Source organism: Necator americanus, chromosome X, assembly GCF_031761385.1.
Source record: "Necator americanus strain Aroian chromosome X, whole genome shotgun sequence".
Taxonomy (NCBI): Eukaryota; Metazoa; Nematoda; class Chromadorea; order Rhabditida; family Ancylostomatidae; genus Necator; species Necator americanus.
The window spans coordinates 6,965,951-6,984,360 of record NC_087376.1 but is presented as its reverse complement, the minus strand read 5'-3'; the positions used below and the strand labels follow the sequence as shown (position 1 = coordinate 6,984,360).

The window sequence follows — 18,410 nt, the reverse complement described above, 5'->3', positions numbered from 1 at the left end:
ATACGAGGCGATGATCCAATCTCTTTGGTACAATATTAAATACGTTAGGCAAAGCCTTTTATCAGCAATGATGTAACCAATTTCATTGCGGTATCCTTCATCGTGTGACTACCACGTCCAACACCCAGAAAAAGAAAGGCTTGTAGAATGGAAAATTTCCATGGTTCTCTATATGCATTTCTTCAAACGTTCCTTTGGGTCTAATTTTGGCATTGAAATCGCTCCCATTCACCTTGTGGAAGGTGCGGTGGTCCTGTCAAGCTTCTCTATGTCTGTTTAGAACGTTTCTACTTCGTCTTCATCATAAGTTGATGTTGGAACGTAAGCGACGAAGGCAGTCGCAGCTGATGTTGGTCCACATCTGCTCATCTGTAAAAACTCGCAATTCGTTCAATAGAGTCTATATTCATTGCCATATTTGCGTTGACGTGGATACCAACTCCACGAACTCCTCTACTGCTGCACGTGCGCAGGAGAGGTTTTTCTCCGGTGTCGTATACGGCACTTAGTGGGTGAGGTCGTCTCATCTCGGATACTCCAATGGTGTCGTACGTAACCTGCTTACTCATGAAATCTTCGGTGGTCGCTTTCGATGCGAGCGTACGTGAGTCATAAATACAGGCTGTCATCCTAGTGTTTTTCCCTTTCTGCTGCTTAGGTTACTCTAGGAATCACATCCTTCCTGGCTATGTCAGCTTTCCTCCGATGTCAGGAGACTTTCCTATTACTGTTTTCTGAATTAGATTTTAGAGCCCGTAAGCAAGTTGCAGGCTTCCAGTTCCTTTTTGTAGAAGGACGTGGCATTCTCTCGGATGGACAAATGTAGCTTATTTGTTGGAGGCGATTCCAAACATTCTCCTTTGCACCTTCCAGTCAATACGCCCTTGGGCGGATGCTTTTAAGTCAAGACTGATGGAGCGGAAACACGGAGTCCAGTCTTTGAATCGATCTGGGTCTCAGGGTCGCTTTTGTTATACTGTTAAACCCCTATCCGCCTCCTGAGCGCCACGTAGCGTCGCGATTAAAGGCATCACAACACGAATCTGGGGTGGTACGGATTTCAAATGGAGAATTCCTATACGGGGTCGTAGATTATGGAGAGGAGGGTGATTCCGTCCATTTCTTCTTAGTCGCCGTAAAAACGACCGCGAAGAAGCGACGAAGATGCGGCGCGTGCACAAGGATGGCGCGCTCCAATCGAACTCGTTGTAGAAAATAGCGCGCCGGAACGCTTGAAACCGTATCTTCCGCCGTTTTTCACGGCGATTAGAAAGAAATGGACGGAATCACCCTTCTCCCCATAATCTACGATCCCATATAGGCATAACACACCTGAAACCCGTACCATCACAAATTCGTGGGGTGATGTCTTTGACTGGCTGTGATCCCTTTAATGAGGGAGATCAATGGCAAGGGGGAGGGGTAGGAAAGCCAAATATATTGTTTTTTTTTTTAATGCAAAATTGAGCAAATCACTTTATCATTTTGAAAATTATAATGTATTCTTGAGCAAGAACTCGAAAGTAATAGTAGTGATAACAAAATTTCTAATTAGAAATAAATCCACCTATTTTCAGTACGTGCATCAATCCGTTCCTTTATCGATTCGGTGTAAATCGGAAACGATGCTCACAAAATTGCAGCACATTGGAAAGTGGTGTGGGAAAGGTACGGTAACATTCATTCTGATCATTTAGGTCCTATGTGGTATTACTCGTGTTACTACTGTTAATTATAATCCTTATCCCACTTGAACTATCAGTAACCCCAAGCTTTTCTCGTTTTCTAGGTGTCAGCAAGAGAACTTGACCAACCTCGATTTAGCGATTCGATTGTCAGACCGAATGGTCGAAGAAGAGCGAAAAGTGAAACGGTTTAACGAGATTCAACTAGTTTTTTTTTTCAAAAATTTATACACTCGTACTGTTTCTGAAACTCTCTGCAAAGTTTCGAGTATTCGACTTGTCGTAAATAAGTTCGAAGAAGAGCGAAATATCGACTTCTCGAACACGTTGCAATCATTTGGTTCACCACTGACCGATCCAATGATCGAATAATCATTCAATCTGGCCAAAGATATATCGTCTGCAAAGGATCTCCTTCTGGAAAGCTGTTTTCTCACATATTATTAGGTTGTTCATTAGTTTCCTTCCTCCTTTTACCAACAGAGCCAGTGACCTTCGCTCATCGGGTAGATAATTGATTAATTTTCCTCAGAGCAGAGATGATCGTACATTTACATTTACAAACCGACTTAGATCAAATATGCACCGCTCTCTTCGACAAATTTTGTCCATTTTATTTCATAATTTCGCAATTGATGAAGAGGCCAGTTTTGTACCATCAAGAAAATTTTGCATTTGCTTGATCAGGTCAAAATCGCTTGGTACCGTGTCTGGATTATACGGCAGGTGCGGTGAAACCACCAGTCCAAGCTCATGGAGCTTCTGACGCTCCGTGAACAACACTGGCGTTGTTTTCATGGAACATAACACCTTTCCTGCTGGACAATTCTGGCTGCTTCTGGTCGATCGCATGCTTCGATCTGATCAGTTGCGGTTAAAAGAGGTCTGAGTTGAGTGTTTGACCCAAAAAAGAGCTCATAGTGGATGATTTTATCGACATATTCGACGATTGGACTACCAAAGCGTGGCTCTTCTTCGACGTCCATATATTTCCGGAACGAAATGGTTGAAACCACCGCTTTGCTGTTGCATGTTCGATGCTGTATTAGGTCCGTAAACAGCACAATTTTTTTTTGGCACTTGTTCCGACTTTCCAACTTGGTCGTAGCGGTAGTGAAACATTTATCGAATCTTCTCTTTTTTTTACCTCCATTTTGAAACGCTGCAACTTATAACTGGCTCCACCAAACATACAACTGATAATGAACTTTTTTTAAAGCGTCCCATGAAATAACCGTATAGTATGACCCGATTTGATATTTACATCGTCAGACATGGCTTACTGATGACATCTGGCAAAAAAGTCAGGACTTTTTACTTCAACTAATACATTTCCTTCATTTTTCAATGAAGGCTATTTCGGGTGCTTATTGTTGTTTTAGCTGCTTTCCGATGACTGAATAGAATAAAAATTTTCCTAATCAACTAGGATTACCGCTTTTTATTGTTTGTTACATTGTTTTAACATGATTTGTTTTTCTTTGTGAGACCTTTCTATGCTGTTTACCTTTCATCTGTCCTACTTCACTTTTCCTGTGTACGTCACGTTATTCCGGATTTTTGTTTTTTTCACCTATAACTTCACTGATCTTCAATTTTAAAACGTGTACCGATATTGTGCTGATCTTTTTTTTTTCTCTGTTGAGTTCGCTTGACAATTCGGTATGTATAAAATGTTAGATAATCTTCATCGGTGAACAAATACTCACAAATGTACAAAACAAACATATTAAAACATCTTACGCAACAAAATTCTCATGTTTTTGAGGGATCTACCTACTCATTTGAAGATGGCTGAATCAACGTGGAAAGGATTAGGAGAGTCTTTGTTTGGTGTTACGCAAACACAATGCCAATAACAACAACAAACCTTCAGACATTTTTCATTTTCATCATCTCATCCAGAAAAGAGGGAGATGTACCATACATACTACTAAAATCACATACCTTAATTTTTGTGGCGGTTAAATTAAGATCATATGTCTTTTAAAAACTGGATTATAAGGCAAATATTTAGAAGGAGAGAAGATTTATGTTGCTCAGTCTTTTTTGGATTCGCCAACGTGTTCGGCTTCAATCTCGAATCGCAGAGATGAATGAACGTATGTGACTTATAAAATGGCGAGAACAAACCAATGTGTCAATTCAGTGTTCATATCCTCCCCGACAACAGTGCTATCGATTTCGTGATCAGTTCTGTCACGGAAAGCTGGAGAGCTTTAGTTGGTCATAGGTTGGTATCGAACCAATGACTGAGCCGACGTTGTGGTGATCTCTTACCACTGCTCCACAGGTGTGAAAGCCAATATTTAGTCCAGACAATCTTTTAGATCTAAAGAACGGTAAGCAGTGGTACTATGTAAAAGATTTGATGTCATTAAACATTTTTTTAAAAGAAAAATAGGTGATCTATGGTAAGTTATAATTGTAAATGAGTTCTTTGGCCACAGTTCTGAATCCTGACTCCTGATTCATACTTCGCGTAATGTCAAATGTGAGTTGAAACTCTGAAACACTGGTTCTTTTCACATCTTTTAAAAGAAAGAATTTTATCCTTGTGAACAAATGGCCTCTTATATCCGAGACAAACACTAGGCTAAAATTTTTGGATAAAAAGGACCAGTTTACTAGAAGTGCGAAAGTTCGACTTTCCTTGAATCTTGGCATAGAGATAGCAACTTGTTGATAGTCGAATTTAAGCAACAGCCAAGATTGTTAACAAAATTTATTAGGCTAACGTCTCGGCGTTGTCGCCTTCGTCAGCGGAGCGATAGCACCACGCGGATATCCGCTAACATCACGGCAACGCGGCTACTAAGGCTCTGACGAAGGCGACAACGCCGAAACGTTAGCCGTAATAAATTTTGTTAACAATCTTGGCTGTTGCTTAAATTCGACTATCAACCAGTTTACTATCCCACGTAAAATATTTTCTGATGTTGACTAGCGATGTGCAACAGAAGTTCTATAGAATACCCTAACTGGAGAGTCGTTGAATATCTGAACAATCCTGAAACAATTTAACTTCCAGAAAAATACTTCATAAGGTCAAAATTTTAACCATCAGGGATCCTGATACTACTAATACTAGGAATCGAGTAAAAAAAAACTTAGAATATGACCATCGGTACAATGTTGTAAAATGTTGATCTCCTCCAGGACTGAGGAAATTTATATAAGAGCAAAAGTTGAATTGAAACGAGGACAGAGGATCTCTAGAGAGGTTTATAAACATGTAAGAAGAGAGATGAGATTTTCTGGATACTGCGATGCGATAGAAGACGACCATGGTTAGTTCAAATCGTACATATGTATGCACTTTCTATTTTTGCGATGTTCATTTTCATTTTGTACGTAGAAGCACATCAAAAGATTTCATAATTGTTATGTGATTGAAACAAATGGGAAGCAATGAAATGAGGATTATCATCCAATAATTAAAACAGAGCTGCTACTTGTATATAAAGCCTTGATCAATAGTTTCTGAATCACTTTTGCACAATTTCGTTCTTCGCTTCAGGATCCGTTATTGTCTTCATCACGTGTCTTTTTTTCGCTTTTGGTTCGCGTTACATTAGTAGGGATGTAATTGTTGCTCTAGGATCCACAAGTGAAGATAATAAAAGACAAGGATATGGTACAAGTTAGACAGATATAAGATGATAAAAGATGTGATCAACGTTTATCTTCGTTATTGTATGTGTGGCACAACTTTTAGTGTATTCAGTTAAATAAAGAAATATTTCCAATGCAAGATGGTGTGGAAAACTGGCAATGCTGAGTATTTGGGTAGATCATGTTAATAAATATTGTTTAAATATTTTATGTCAATGCAGTAATCACGTGACAGATCTCTTTGCTTGGCAAAAATGAACTGACCAGTATTTGTCATCGGTAAGTGTAACAGTTATATTGATTTACTGCATAGTGACATATATTTAAATAAAACTATAAATAACTATGGTAACAGTCGTTGGTGTTAATTTAAATGTCAGTTAATATTAGCTGTATCAAGTATAAATGACATGTGATTAGTTGTTACAAATAACGGGTAAACGTAGGTAATATGTTATTAAGTATAATAGAGTCAAAACGACATGAAGCACGGTGCATTTACGTAGGGGTTGCGCTCGAAGCGTTGCAGTGGAACGTAGCGGTTAGGATCGAGTGAGGATCCTTGCCGCCACCGTACATTGCTGCAATTCACGATAGTCCCCCTCGATTCCAACCGCTATGGACAGGTTCGAGAGCAGCCGCTCACGCAACTTCACCGTGTTCGTGTCCTTTTGACCCTAACAAAGTTATGAGTAAGTATTAACTGGCAGCCGTTACCAAGTGGTTTCCAGAAATATGTCCCATATGATATAATTCCCTTGTTTTTCGCCGATTTTTCAACTGAAATGACGAGATTATCCATAGTTACCTTCAATGTGGGCAAGTTTTCAAAAAAAAAGTGCTCCATCAGAAATATTGTTTTAAATCTTGACTTTCTGTGATCCATCTCTGAAAATGCACTATACTCCACGACCATGTTTTAGTCAGCGGAGAAACGATTACCAAAGACATCTATCATGCATCAACGAAGTTATTGTATCGGTCGCTTTGTTTATTCTATGTAGCATTTCATAAGATAAAGTCCAGCAATCTCATCCTACAGTAATCCACCCGTTTTTAGAAGCCAATTATAATGATTATTGTGTGAAAATAGACTCGGAAGTAGACTTTATTTGACAAACCTTACCTAACCGGAGGTGGTGTGACTGTCCATGGCGTTTATCAAGCGTATATGAACTTTTTGTAGCTCGTTTTATTTATTTCAAGCAGATCTTTACAAAGTAAGCTTGAGCTATATTATTTATAATCATAAAATTCTCCTACAAGAAATAAAAATATCCTTTGATTGATCCTCCTATTTCCTTTTCTTTTTTCCTAAATCTGTTATAGAGATTCTTCAAGTGGGCGGGTGTGGTGTGCAGACATTAACCACATACGGTGGTAAGGTGATGAGTGTAGTGCAGTGAATAATAAACGATTCAAGTAATAATTATTATTAAATAAAGTAGAGTTAATGCTTATCGAGGAACTTTGGCCAGCATCTGTAACACTCTGATAAATCGAAATTTTTCATTTATTCCCGACGACATTTCACTATACGGGAGGCGATTTGCATCTTACTAGTTTCCATACTATTATTTATTTATCATTTTTTAATATCTTTATTTCTTATTTGAATTCAACAAGAATGTGAAAAAAAATCACAACAAATCCACTTTACTACTGCTGCATAACATATCAGATGAGATTTTTAAGCATTCGAAATATTACATATAATAATGAATTTATTGGTACGATCCACTTTAATTATTGGAAAAAGATGAAGGGATATAATCGTCGTAGCACAGATGTTCAAACAAAGTTTTAATGTGTCTCGCATCGGAATGTGATGTTAACAGCTGTGCATATAAAAAATGTATGAAGAAAACATTCCTACATAGGAATGTACTTTCGTTAAAAGATACGTAGCTTTTTTGTTTTTGGAACCGTTTTGATGATTCATAGCACTGTAGTCGAAAAATTTCTCCTTTTTTCTGATTATATAAACACTATCTCTACAACATTTTTGGAGAAAAGATTGAAGTATTCTAAAATTCTTTTTATTCACTATTTGCAACTTTCGATAAACCTCGGCATGTTGATGTTTCAATGATTGTTTTCTTTAATTGAGCCGGACACGAGGTTGTCACAATCTTTTATTCGTGGCTAACGTTCTGGGCTAACGTTAATATCGCCTTCTTCAGAGCCTGAAAGGGTGATTAATCCGATCAAACGCCTTATCCGGCCAACAAAGAAAGTCCTACGTTTACTGTTGGGCCTCATAGCTATCAGTAGAAGATAACATCGTACATTAGGATCAGCTGACTATCCTGTCACTGCTAGATACCTGTTGTGTGGTGACTAGCGCAATCAAATATCAGCCTTAAATAGGGCGCGAGTTCCCGCATGATGCAGAAACGTTCCTCCCTGCGATTCATCTTTGGGCCTTTGGAGTGGATCCAAAAAGCCTCCAGAGCCTTGTGCGCCACAATACTAGGTTAGCGCACTAAAATTTTTACAAATACTTCTTTTTATTCAGTTTTAAAACATATTCACCACAAAGTGCACAAGTGTGCTCACTTCGTGCAAACGTTTTACAGGTGTAGAAATTATATATATATATATATATATATATATATATATATATATATATATATATATATATATATATATATATATATATATATATATGTATAGAAAAGGGAATATATGACCACAAATAGTGTAGGAGCGTAGGAAAAAAATTCGAAGTTGTGACCTCAGCTATGAACTTTTAGATACTTTTTTCTCTAGCGAGCCTTATGTTTATCATTCGGAAAGGCTCTAAGTTTAGCTCACAATAACATTGACGAGATGGTGAAAAATTGAGGTGAATTTCTAAGTGACCTCAGCTGAAAGTTCACCTATGTAGTTAACGAGTTGTGGAAAACAAATCAATTCATCTCGTATGTTGACTCTATTGCCCTCGTTCTGCACTTATTAGTACTGTACTGTCATTATTAATCGTTCTTTTTAAATAAAAAAATGAACGTTTGGAGTGTTTAATTCCACACATCTCACTCCATTTTTTACACCTAAACCTTTTCTTTCTTTCTTCATAACATTTGATGATTAATATTGGTGTAGTTTGAACAAAATACCCATTTTTCCTATTTTTATTTTGATTTTATAATATGATGCACTTGTCATCGAAATGTCGATAACAAATAATGCACAAATTCGTGGATTCATGTTACGAAATCTCCAACAGTGATATTTTTACGCACAAAATAAACTAGACAACCATATGAATCATTTTAATTCACATCGTCTGTAACGTTTTTAAATTTTTATCACACATTTCATCTCTGATATTTTGCTATCCGACATTTCGTTGCATGACATTGAAAGTGATTCCATATTCTTCTTCAAGAATCCAAAAAAAAATCCATTGAAACCACTTTTCACATCGTTTCTCATCTATTTCATTGAAAGAAGGCACAAGAAAGGTCAGCCGAGAATTGACCTAATCGTAATGCTCTGATTTTGACCTCCTCATGAGGTCACCTATGTGTTGTTAGCTAAAAAACGATGCAACTATTTAATTATTGGAAAATATACTGAGTAAGTGAAGCAAACATGCGTAAAAACATATTTATCAACTTATCTATCTAGAAACATCCATAACTGTACAATGAACAAAAGTTTATTTTGACAACGATTTTTTTTCAGAAATATCTTATTTAATTTTTTGAAGACTTTTTTCAACAGAAATAAGACCGAAACTGTATAAATAATTGTTATTATGTACTTAGATATATCAAGAAGCGTAATGCTCTATTCCGACAAAATTGATTTGTGATTCGAAAGAAAAAACTGTCGATCAGTAATCATCCAGAAAACCAGTTTTGTTGTTTTTCTATTCCTCGTGTTACAAGCTATGTACTTTGTCTTTTCAATTACTTTACATATATCATCATGATTTTCATTTTTGACAATACCTCATTAAATTTTTTTGTAATAGTTTTTAAGATCTTCAAGATTCCTTTGTACTTAAAATCCATCACTTTAAAGAATCCTTATAAACCTTCCTTAGTTATGGAGAATGGATCATTGATAATTTCTTAACAGCATATTATTTTAAAAAAACTATTGTAGTATAACTTTCCGAATTGGAAATAATTGGTAGGAATTTTAAAAATCAATAGTATTGTTACTCATCCTCAGATAAATATAGTTACAGACTTCACTTTTTTGTGGTCGATGATTTATGATCCAAGACCCGCCGACAACCATTGATCATTTTCATTTTATTGGTGACCTTTAGTCTTCACCTTCACCTAAAAATGAACTTCAGTGAAGTTATAGATGTTAAGTACGCCCGAGACTGATAGCAGTTTAGCACTCTTTCTCCGGAATCATTGTTATTCTGGAGAAACTGCCAAACACATACATACTTGGTCCTAATCTATGCAAATATAAAATGATAAAGTTTTGAGGTAGGAATTAATGTCTTATTTATCTCAGGACGATTCAGAAAATACAAATATTATTCTTACTCAAAAATTTGAAACAGTTCCATTCATTCCACTCATAAATTCAAGGTAGAATAACCAACGTGTATACTTAAGACCTCAATTACTCTTAGTACTATCGTTTTTCCTCTTTCTTTATAAAGAAGAAATTTCTGGAGGTGCTAAAATATTAAACAACGTAGCGTTTCCCGATATGTGTGTTTCGTTGATCCCTCCCTTTTCGCTTATTTGACAACTTGTGCTCTATGGTTGAAAACTTTTCCACAAATATTTTATAAGAAATAATGAACCAGCTTCTGTTATGGTTGCGAAATTCATTTATTTTCAGTGTGAACAGGATTAAGGGACTATGCACTTTAGTTGTTACTCCCATGTTCATTCTGAAACTGGATTTACTGAATGTAAAATTAGATGTCCTTCATAGAAGTTTTACTTATTATGACGGAAATTTTTCACGGTAGCCGTGTAAATCATCGTAGATCAACATCTTTGATGATCTACTACAAACTTCGATCAATATTCATTTTTCTTTGACTAAACTTAACAGACATTGTTTTAAAGAGAATTGTAGTATTTTTGCAAGTTGTGCACAGTTTTTTTTTTACTTTGTGGAAGCTATTGAATGCAGAAGTTTGGAATAAAATTGTTTTCGATAATAATCATGTAGATTTTCGTGAAAATATGCCAAAAGCAAAAAAAAAAAAATAAAAATTGTGAAAATATGTCAAAGCATGCTTATTGTAAACATATGGGAAATTTTCATCTAAATCTGAAATATATTCTTTTCAAGTGGAAATCAAACTTTTTGAGATGTGTTCTACATTTAAATCCTGTTTTAGCACTTATATATTGGTTTTTGGAAGTGCTACATCTCTACAAAAAATTATTAGCCGACTGGAGATACAGAGGTTCATTAGAAATATGCTATACTACATGAAAAATTCAGGACAATCCATAGAAAAAACTAATCGGTCTGTTCAAATGACCTTTCTTTCTGTCCAAGGTGATCTTTCACTTTACTTCCTGTGTTTATCGATAGAAGAGATGTTTTTGATCGAATGTGGTGATCGTTTCATGATTCTAAAAATGAAAAATTCTACCCGAATATTTCTTATTACTACACGTAACACATAGTTTTCATACATTTGGAGGATGTTCGAAATTTTTGTGTTACTATTCTATAAAGACGTGAACAACACCTGTTAAGAAAAAGTCGTTTTTCAAATTCTTTTTTTCCAGAGTTCTATCCTACATTTTTTCAGAACAAGGTATAGGTTAGATTTAATTATTTAATTTAAAATTATAATTATAATTATTTAATTATTTAATTCGGTTATGTTGAAAGAACTATTTATTTTTCTCATATTTAGTACGATAATTCTCATCTCAAACGGCTCAACTCACCTTGATCTTCTGTTCGCAGAGAAGTCGTAGATCATGATCTCATCATTATCGTTTCTAAACTCTTTTCTGAACTATTCTACCTTAAAATCTATACGAAGAAAATAGATTAGTTCTCATTGGAACAATACTTCATTCTCTCTTCCCTTATTTTTCCTGATAATTTTTTGAAATCCTCGTATACTATAGTTTTTTTTTTCATTTACTTCTTAATCTGACCCACCATCATCGATATTGATTACCTGCTCAGTTTAACGGGGATACGAATTTGATAGCCTATACGAATAGGCTGTAAAATTAGCTTATCTACAACATTTCCCATGATTTCCTTTTTCCAATCAGATTTTCCTCTTCTTCATTTCCTTCTTAGAAAGTATTCTTTAGTTTTCTTCGTGAATTGTTTGTGAATCAAGAAGAATTGTTAAAAATCGTTAGTTCTGGTATTTTGATGTGTGCACGTGTCATATTCAAATTTCCTTGATGACCAGCGATTCTTTTCTGGAGTTGTTATCAGTCATTCCATAAAATGAGAAGGAGTGGATAATTTCGGAACTGTACCGTCAAGTAAAACGGATTTGTTCCAGGATTTTCTTCACTCATTGTTAATCACGTGCGCTGCGGGCCACTATCTGTTACACTTCCGTGTCCTTCATACGCACAACATTGATCGGAACGGTTCCTAGGACTGATCAATGTGTCCTTGTGGATGAGTACATCGCAACTGCTTGCCACGCGGATCCACACACACTTTTTTTTTCGCCACCAGAACAAACGGTCTCTATCTGATAGGAATATCCTTGTAAATTTTGTTCCTTGCAAACCCTGGAGTATCCTTGTTAACCTTGTTGATCTCTTCTTTTATTCTTACTCTCACTTCTCTCGGAAAGTTCATGAAACTTTTCAATTCGTTGGAGGACCCAGCGTAGCACGTGTTGCACGAAATCCTTCTTATAAATGGTTAAAACATTTTTTCGTTGATTATCAACGTTTTACACCCCCCTTAGAAACTTCATGATGAAAGTACTGCAATGTTCTTTTTTTTTCTGTTACACAGAATGGCACAAAACACTAGTAAACGGAGAATTTTCACAAAGAAACTTCCAATTTACCGGAATCAACAGCATCTTAAATTGCATTTGAATAATCCTCTTCTTGTCGTTGTCTAATCTACTGATTTTAAATTTTCTAATCACTTTAGAATCATTCTCCTCCTTATCAGTCACTTGCAACGTTCCGGCCGCCGATGCTCCATGCTCCTGTCTTGTGGATTTTTACCGTTATTGTGAATAATTCGTGCATTAGTCTTGCTACACTTTTTCAGTTATCTTTCTCGTTCTTTCTTCATTTTATCGTTCTATCGCAATCTATCGCAAGCTGATTTCGTGCCAAGATAAACTTGTTGGATAAAATGCTTTTCTGTTGAACTTTTCTCCAAGTATCATTGCTTTTGTTATTGAGAACCTGTATATAGAAACGTGTTTTGTTCGGGTTTCTGGACTTCGTACCTTTTGAACTCAAAATAATCTCAGACATGGCATACGATATGCATGCTGCTAAAATCACTTGGTCAGAAAATGGCGATGGATACACAATTGTACAGGACGGGATGAAAATTGAATCCATGAAGCCACAGTGAGAACACTTTCGTTAATACCTTTTTTCAACAATTTTCCAATCTTCTCTGCTATTTTTCGAGTTGGTTTAAATTTTTCCAATTCATTTTTGTTTATTTCGTTTGTAGAGTTAATAATGCAGCTCTTTGGTTTTGGTATTGATGCTTTGAGGACACTATACTCATTTCTTTTCTATTTATAATCTTAAAAAATGATAACAAATTACTCTATTCATTCATATGCTAGAAATTTTCATTCACCGATTTAGAAGAAAACCACCACATTTCTAAATATGTGGGAGAAACAAAGCTGAAAGTCCTTGAAAAAGTTTTCTTTTTTAATTTTGGTCTAGAAAAATATTCAGGAAAATGAGGCTCCTTATTTCTAGGCCAAAACCGAGAACGAAATGGTTCAACAATATCCTTGAGGCGAACGGGAATACACCTCTATCGAAACTTAATCGAATTCCAGAAAAGAAATCATTGAAGTGCAATATTTGTAAGTTTTTTTTCTGCATTTCCCTCGCACTGTTCGATCCAAATCTATTTGGCGATTTGATCTCTAATATCTTAACGCTCTGTAAGAAAAGTTACGGTTTCGTTGACAGTCTGACGGTTTGATCGGTTGAATTCTCCGTGTTAATGTGCATTTGATAAGATAGCCGAACGGAAATTTTTGCGTTTGTCAAAAGAGACAGAAGTCACTAAATGAGGTCTATTGTTCGCTGAAATCAAATTATGGACTTTGGATATTGTGAATTGAAATGATTTTAGTACAACGGATTCATGTTCTTTGAGCTAACATTTGGAGAAAAAAAGAATCATTTTAGCAATGTGTCACCTGTTACTCTACTAAGTCACGTTGTTATCGGCTTAACCGTTTGGAGCTGACTAGTAATTGACTACTTATTAGTCTGATTTTATGCTTCAGAAGATTATTTCTAGCACTAAGTGTAGTAGAACACGCTAACATTGAAATTAACTATAATAATGGAAAAATATACTGTAATGATAAAGGATGTTTCATTGAAAAGTTTTACAAATACTGGATCTCACAATGTAATCTCACGGCAGATAATCCATGCGCGTAACTAAATCAGAAAATCCAGTAAAGAAGCCGCAATATTAAGAATGTTTATCGTGTAAATTTAAAAGTTCGGTTCAGCATTCATGTTACACCATACGCGTGTAACCTTGTGAAGTCAATGACGTGGTCAAAGACAAACAGCATTGCAGCGCTCGCGTCGCGGTCTACCGCTTCAACATAAGACACACTTATGTTGAAGGCTGTCCATCGTTAGATTGACGATGTCGAGATCTCTCTTTCAAAAAAAAAATAGAGTTTCAGTCAGGTGTGGCGCTGTGACGGGCACGCTCACAATTCTAATCCAGAAGAAAAGCTTGTGATACACCCATACGGTTTCCGTCTTCACAATAAAACTTATAGTGTGTAGTAGAACGATGGGAATCTTCAATGCACCTGTGATTAGGAATTAGGAGCTTCTATTCCTTATTCGGGTTACATTAGTCGAATTTTGAACGTTGGAAGATAACGGAATTGCCCGCGTTTTATCGCGTAACAAGTAACATCGTTGAGGACACGGATGCAATCAAAGCTGTTTCACACGCCTTTTTCCTAATTGCTAGAAGGAATTGAACATGATCACGCATATAATTAGTGACCTACATCTTCCTCCTATCTATTCCTGGGGACATCCTAACACCTTCTGTTTTGATGATATGCTGCCGTTAAGTCGTTATAATGATTTTCAGTTATCATTTATAAGTTTATTATATCTTTCCGTTGTTCCTGTTCTTCCTCCTTCTCCTCATTCCATTATCCTCTCTATGAAATAGGATTGGTAATGATTCTTGTTCTTTGACGTCGTTGTAGACGTCTTCACGTATCCGAAATAGACTTATACAAAGAGATACGAAAGAAAGTTACATGGAGCCGTTTTACGATGCACGGTTTCTCGTCAGTGGACCTACTATGAGCCCAGAATCTTAGTTATTCTAGTTGGAAGTAGCATGGGGTCTTGTTACGCGGTGTGCAAAAACGCAGGCGCTTAGCATGGTAGTAAGAAGGGGGATAAGCAAAAAATACTTGCCACATCATTTGTGATATTTTGAGAAGATTCATTTAGAAAAATCATGCTTGATTTGTACAACATATAAATTTCAGTGAGAGAACTAGGAAATTAAATCGATTTATTTTGGCTGAGGAAATCCCATTTTTACATGAGGAGCTTTGCTTTTTTGGTGGAACTAAAAAATAGCAGAAATGACAGTTTTATTCCATCTAGAACCCTCATGCCTGTATGTTGTAATAAATTCTCTTGCAAATTCAAATACTGAAGACTGGTAGAGATCATATTAATCTAAAGACATAACACATTCTGAATATACGGAGAAAAAGTTTCTTTTTTTTTCATTCTTCTCTTCACCACCTAATATTTTTGTCAGTATTTCTAAGTAGTTAGATATATCATTCAAATTTATTTCTGATTTCATTTGCGAATTATCGAGCATCACTCTTCCTCGCCGCTCCACTTTTTCTTTTTGTCTCTCTTTTCCTTGGAGAGAAATTCCTATGACAGTCACTAATAAGTAAATACGGATTCCTATCGGCATATCAGTCAGGAACTGAAATTACATTGTTTACTTAAGGTATCTAGAAGATAACAGTTTAATCTTCTGAGTGTCATTTTTCGTTAATTTCATCGCTAAAAGATTAGGTCCTCTGCTAAGCTGCTCAATAGTTGCGCACAGTAAAAAAATTCTATGCTGACATATACGCCAGAAAAATCTTGTTGATAATGTCTGGAGGAAATTCAATTGGATCAAAAATTAATTCGACAAGAAATTTATAATTACAATGAATATGCAGAAATTCTTAACAAAATAAGTAATTAACGAAGGCAAACGGTTTAATCGTTCAATGTGTGTGCAATAAAGCAAACACAATATTCTTATCGTGAACAATTTTCGGAGGAATTTTTACGTGTATTTATGAAGTTACACCAAACCCAAAGCTGAAGAAGACACTCATATTGCAAAGTCGTTGTCTGAAAAAGAAAAATGCTTGGCTGCCACTAAAGAAGACGTATCGGATTTTCGAAAACCAAAAAAAAGATCGAATATGACGGATGAACGACATATTCGAACACAGAGACATAAGGATTTGACATGAGTTGATTCGCTCTTTTGCCCTGAATAATCATAGGGATTTTCTTTTTAGTCAAGAACACTGAACTTTTTCCGTACTTACTGTAAACATAAGTGTCTATGAACCCTGGGAAAACCCTGTCTTTAGCAGAAGTCATCCTTTTCCAAATTCCATATGAATTTCTGAAGATTTTTGATAGAAGCCTCATTTTAGACTTTCCAAATAGAATTGGCATGAATTCTATGGATTTTTTGTTCGTAAATTTTAAAATTTAAAGTAATATTTCATAGCTACTGTCTCGCCTTTGTGTTCTTGCACGAAGTCACTTAAATTCGTGAAATTTTTCTCACCCTGAATATCTGTATGTGCTCATCTACGGAACAATGAAAAGCGCACTGTGAAGAACAGTGAACACTGCTACAAAGAATACTGGTTAAATACTACAAATAGTAATTTTGCAAACTTAGGAAGAATTCATTGTCTGTAAGAGTACAAGGTAGTTGTCAACCTTATTCAATAATAGGTTTTAAAATGAATTAATTTCAGATTTGAAACTGGAGTATTTCAATGTGGCAGGTTCTTTGGAGGATCGTTCTGCAATTCGCATGATTGAGGTCCGAAAAATTTGTTTTGTGCCCTAAATATTCTATCTAATTTCACGTTTCTGATAGGTAGCCGAACAACATGGATTGAAAAAAGGCGCCACAGTGATCGCACCGGCAAGTGGAAATATTGCTATCAGTATCGCTCTAGTTTGCGCTGTCAAAGGATACAAGTAATATTTTGTTTATTCCTCGAAATCTTCTCGATAAGTTGTACGTTCATATATGACAGGAAGAGCAATTGCGTTAGAAAACAAACAGTTGCATTGTCAGTATACTTGGTCCCTACTGTTTCCCATCAAATGATTAAATTTTGGAGTGCTTTATTTCAAAAATTGCTTGATATGACAATAAAAAAACCTCTTATGTTAGATCGGTAGCGAATACTTCGAGAGGGCCAGCGCGATGTGTATTCGATCGGTGAATGGTAGGGAAAAAAGAGAATGTATGTAACAAGAACGTGCTTTGCTGCACGCACGTCACGTCCACTAGTGTGAACATCATCAGCGTTGGCTATATTACAGGATAAATATTTGAGTTTAGACATGAAAAAAAATTAGTAGCAATAGTGTTAATAATTTCTGCTATTTTCCGGTAGTAATTGCTTTTTGCGCTTATCTTGTAGGAAACTGGAATATTCTGCTTTCCTGATTTTTTTTTTGATACTTTCCTTAATGGCAGAATACCACGAATCTGAGGTGGTGCGGATTTCAGGTAGAGTATTCGTACACGGGATTGTAGATTATGGAGAGGTGGGTGATTCCGTCCATTTCCTCCTAATTGCCGTAAAAAAAGGGCCCGGAAGATGCGCGCGGGCACAGGACTGGCGCGCTCCAATCGAACTCCTTGTGGAAAAAAGTGCGCCGGAACGCTCGAAGCCGTATCTTCCGGGCCATCTCCTACGGCAATTAGGAAGAAATGGACGGAATCACCCTTCTCTCAATAATCTATGATTCCGTATACGAATACTCCACCGGAAATCCGGTCCACTCCAGATTCGTGAGGTGATGCCTTTAACCAGAGGATGTTCGAAGAAGCAGTCAAGATTCGAAGTTAGACCGTATTGTGCGAAGATATATTCTATAAAATATGTTTTCTAAAAGGATATCTTTTTTCTTCCTCTTTCCTGGAAAGAAAACTTTGTGCATGAACTGTTATAAATCTTGCATTTATTTTCCATACGAGAACAATACAGTTAAGAAAGAAAATAAACACACTTCTATCATATACAAGGCCTTTGTTCTTTCTGAGTTTGTTTAAGCATTCTATTGTATTTCAATTGCAACGAAATCATATTCCGTGCACAATGAGAATGTACGTGATAAAATTTTATTACCCCTATGATTGCACTAATTGATAAGCGGTTTTTGATTTTTAGAGCAATGATTCCTGAAAATGGAACCAATGAAAGCTTTTTTTTGCGAGAACTCACAGATTGAGTTTGTGACCAAATATGCTATAAGCTCTAAGTAAGAGTGCAAAAATTCAAGTAATTTCCTTAGTGGAATAAATAGTAGTAAGAGGATAATTGATACAGTAAGTAAATAGTAAGGTTTGGACTTTTTTTGCTGGTAAACCAAATACCATTTAGGGGCGGGTGTAGTGTAGCGGTTAGAGGTCCCGCTTCCTGCGCAATCGATCGATGATTCGAATCTGCCCTAGTGGTCACCAAGCCTTTCATCCCTCCAGTGTCGATAAATTGGTACCAGACTTGTCTGGGAGGATAGAAACACTGACTTGACCCATCGGCTGGTCCCCGCTAGTCATTGTATAGGCCAGTTACACGTTCGTAAAACATCAAAAGATTCTGAATTGAAGTGAACGCATCCCAAG

General features: G+C 36.2%; 1 protein-coding gene across 2 annotated transcripts in view; it reads left to right on the top strand.

The window, feature by feature from the left end:
* Positions 1-18,410, top strand: part of RB195_021683 (uncharacterized protein) — a gene marked incomplete at both ends in the record, with an annotated part of 39,383 nt that overhangs the window by 7,733 nt on the left and 13,240 nt on the right. Inside the window, 6 exons of one of the 2 annotated variants that reach the window (XM_064208548.1) lie at positions 3,835-3,918; positions 4,845-4,975; positions 12,724-12,826; positions 13,196-13,305; positions 16,522-16,589; positions 16,647-16,750. In XM_064208548.1, the coding sequence (XP_064064429.1) occupies positions 3,835-3,918; positions 4,845-4,975; positions 12,724-12,826; positions 13,196-13,305; positions 16,522-16,589; positions 16,647-16,750 (600 nt within the window). Of the gene's footprint in view, positions 1-3,834; positions 3,919-4,844; positions 4,976-12,723; positions 12,827-13,195; positions 13,306-16,521; positions 16,590-16,646; positions 16,751-18,410 lie in introns of those variants that run through there. The other variant, XM_064208549.1, reaches the window with a different exon arrangement.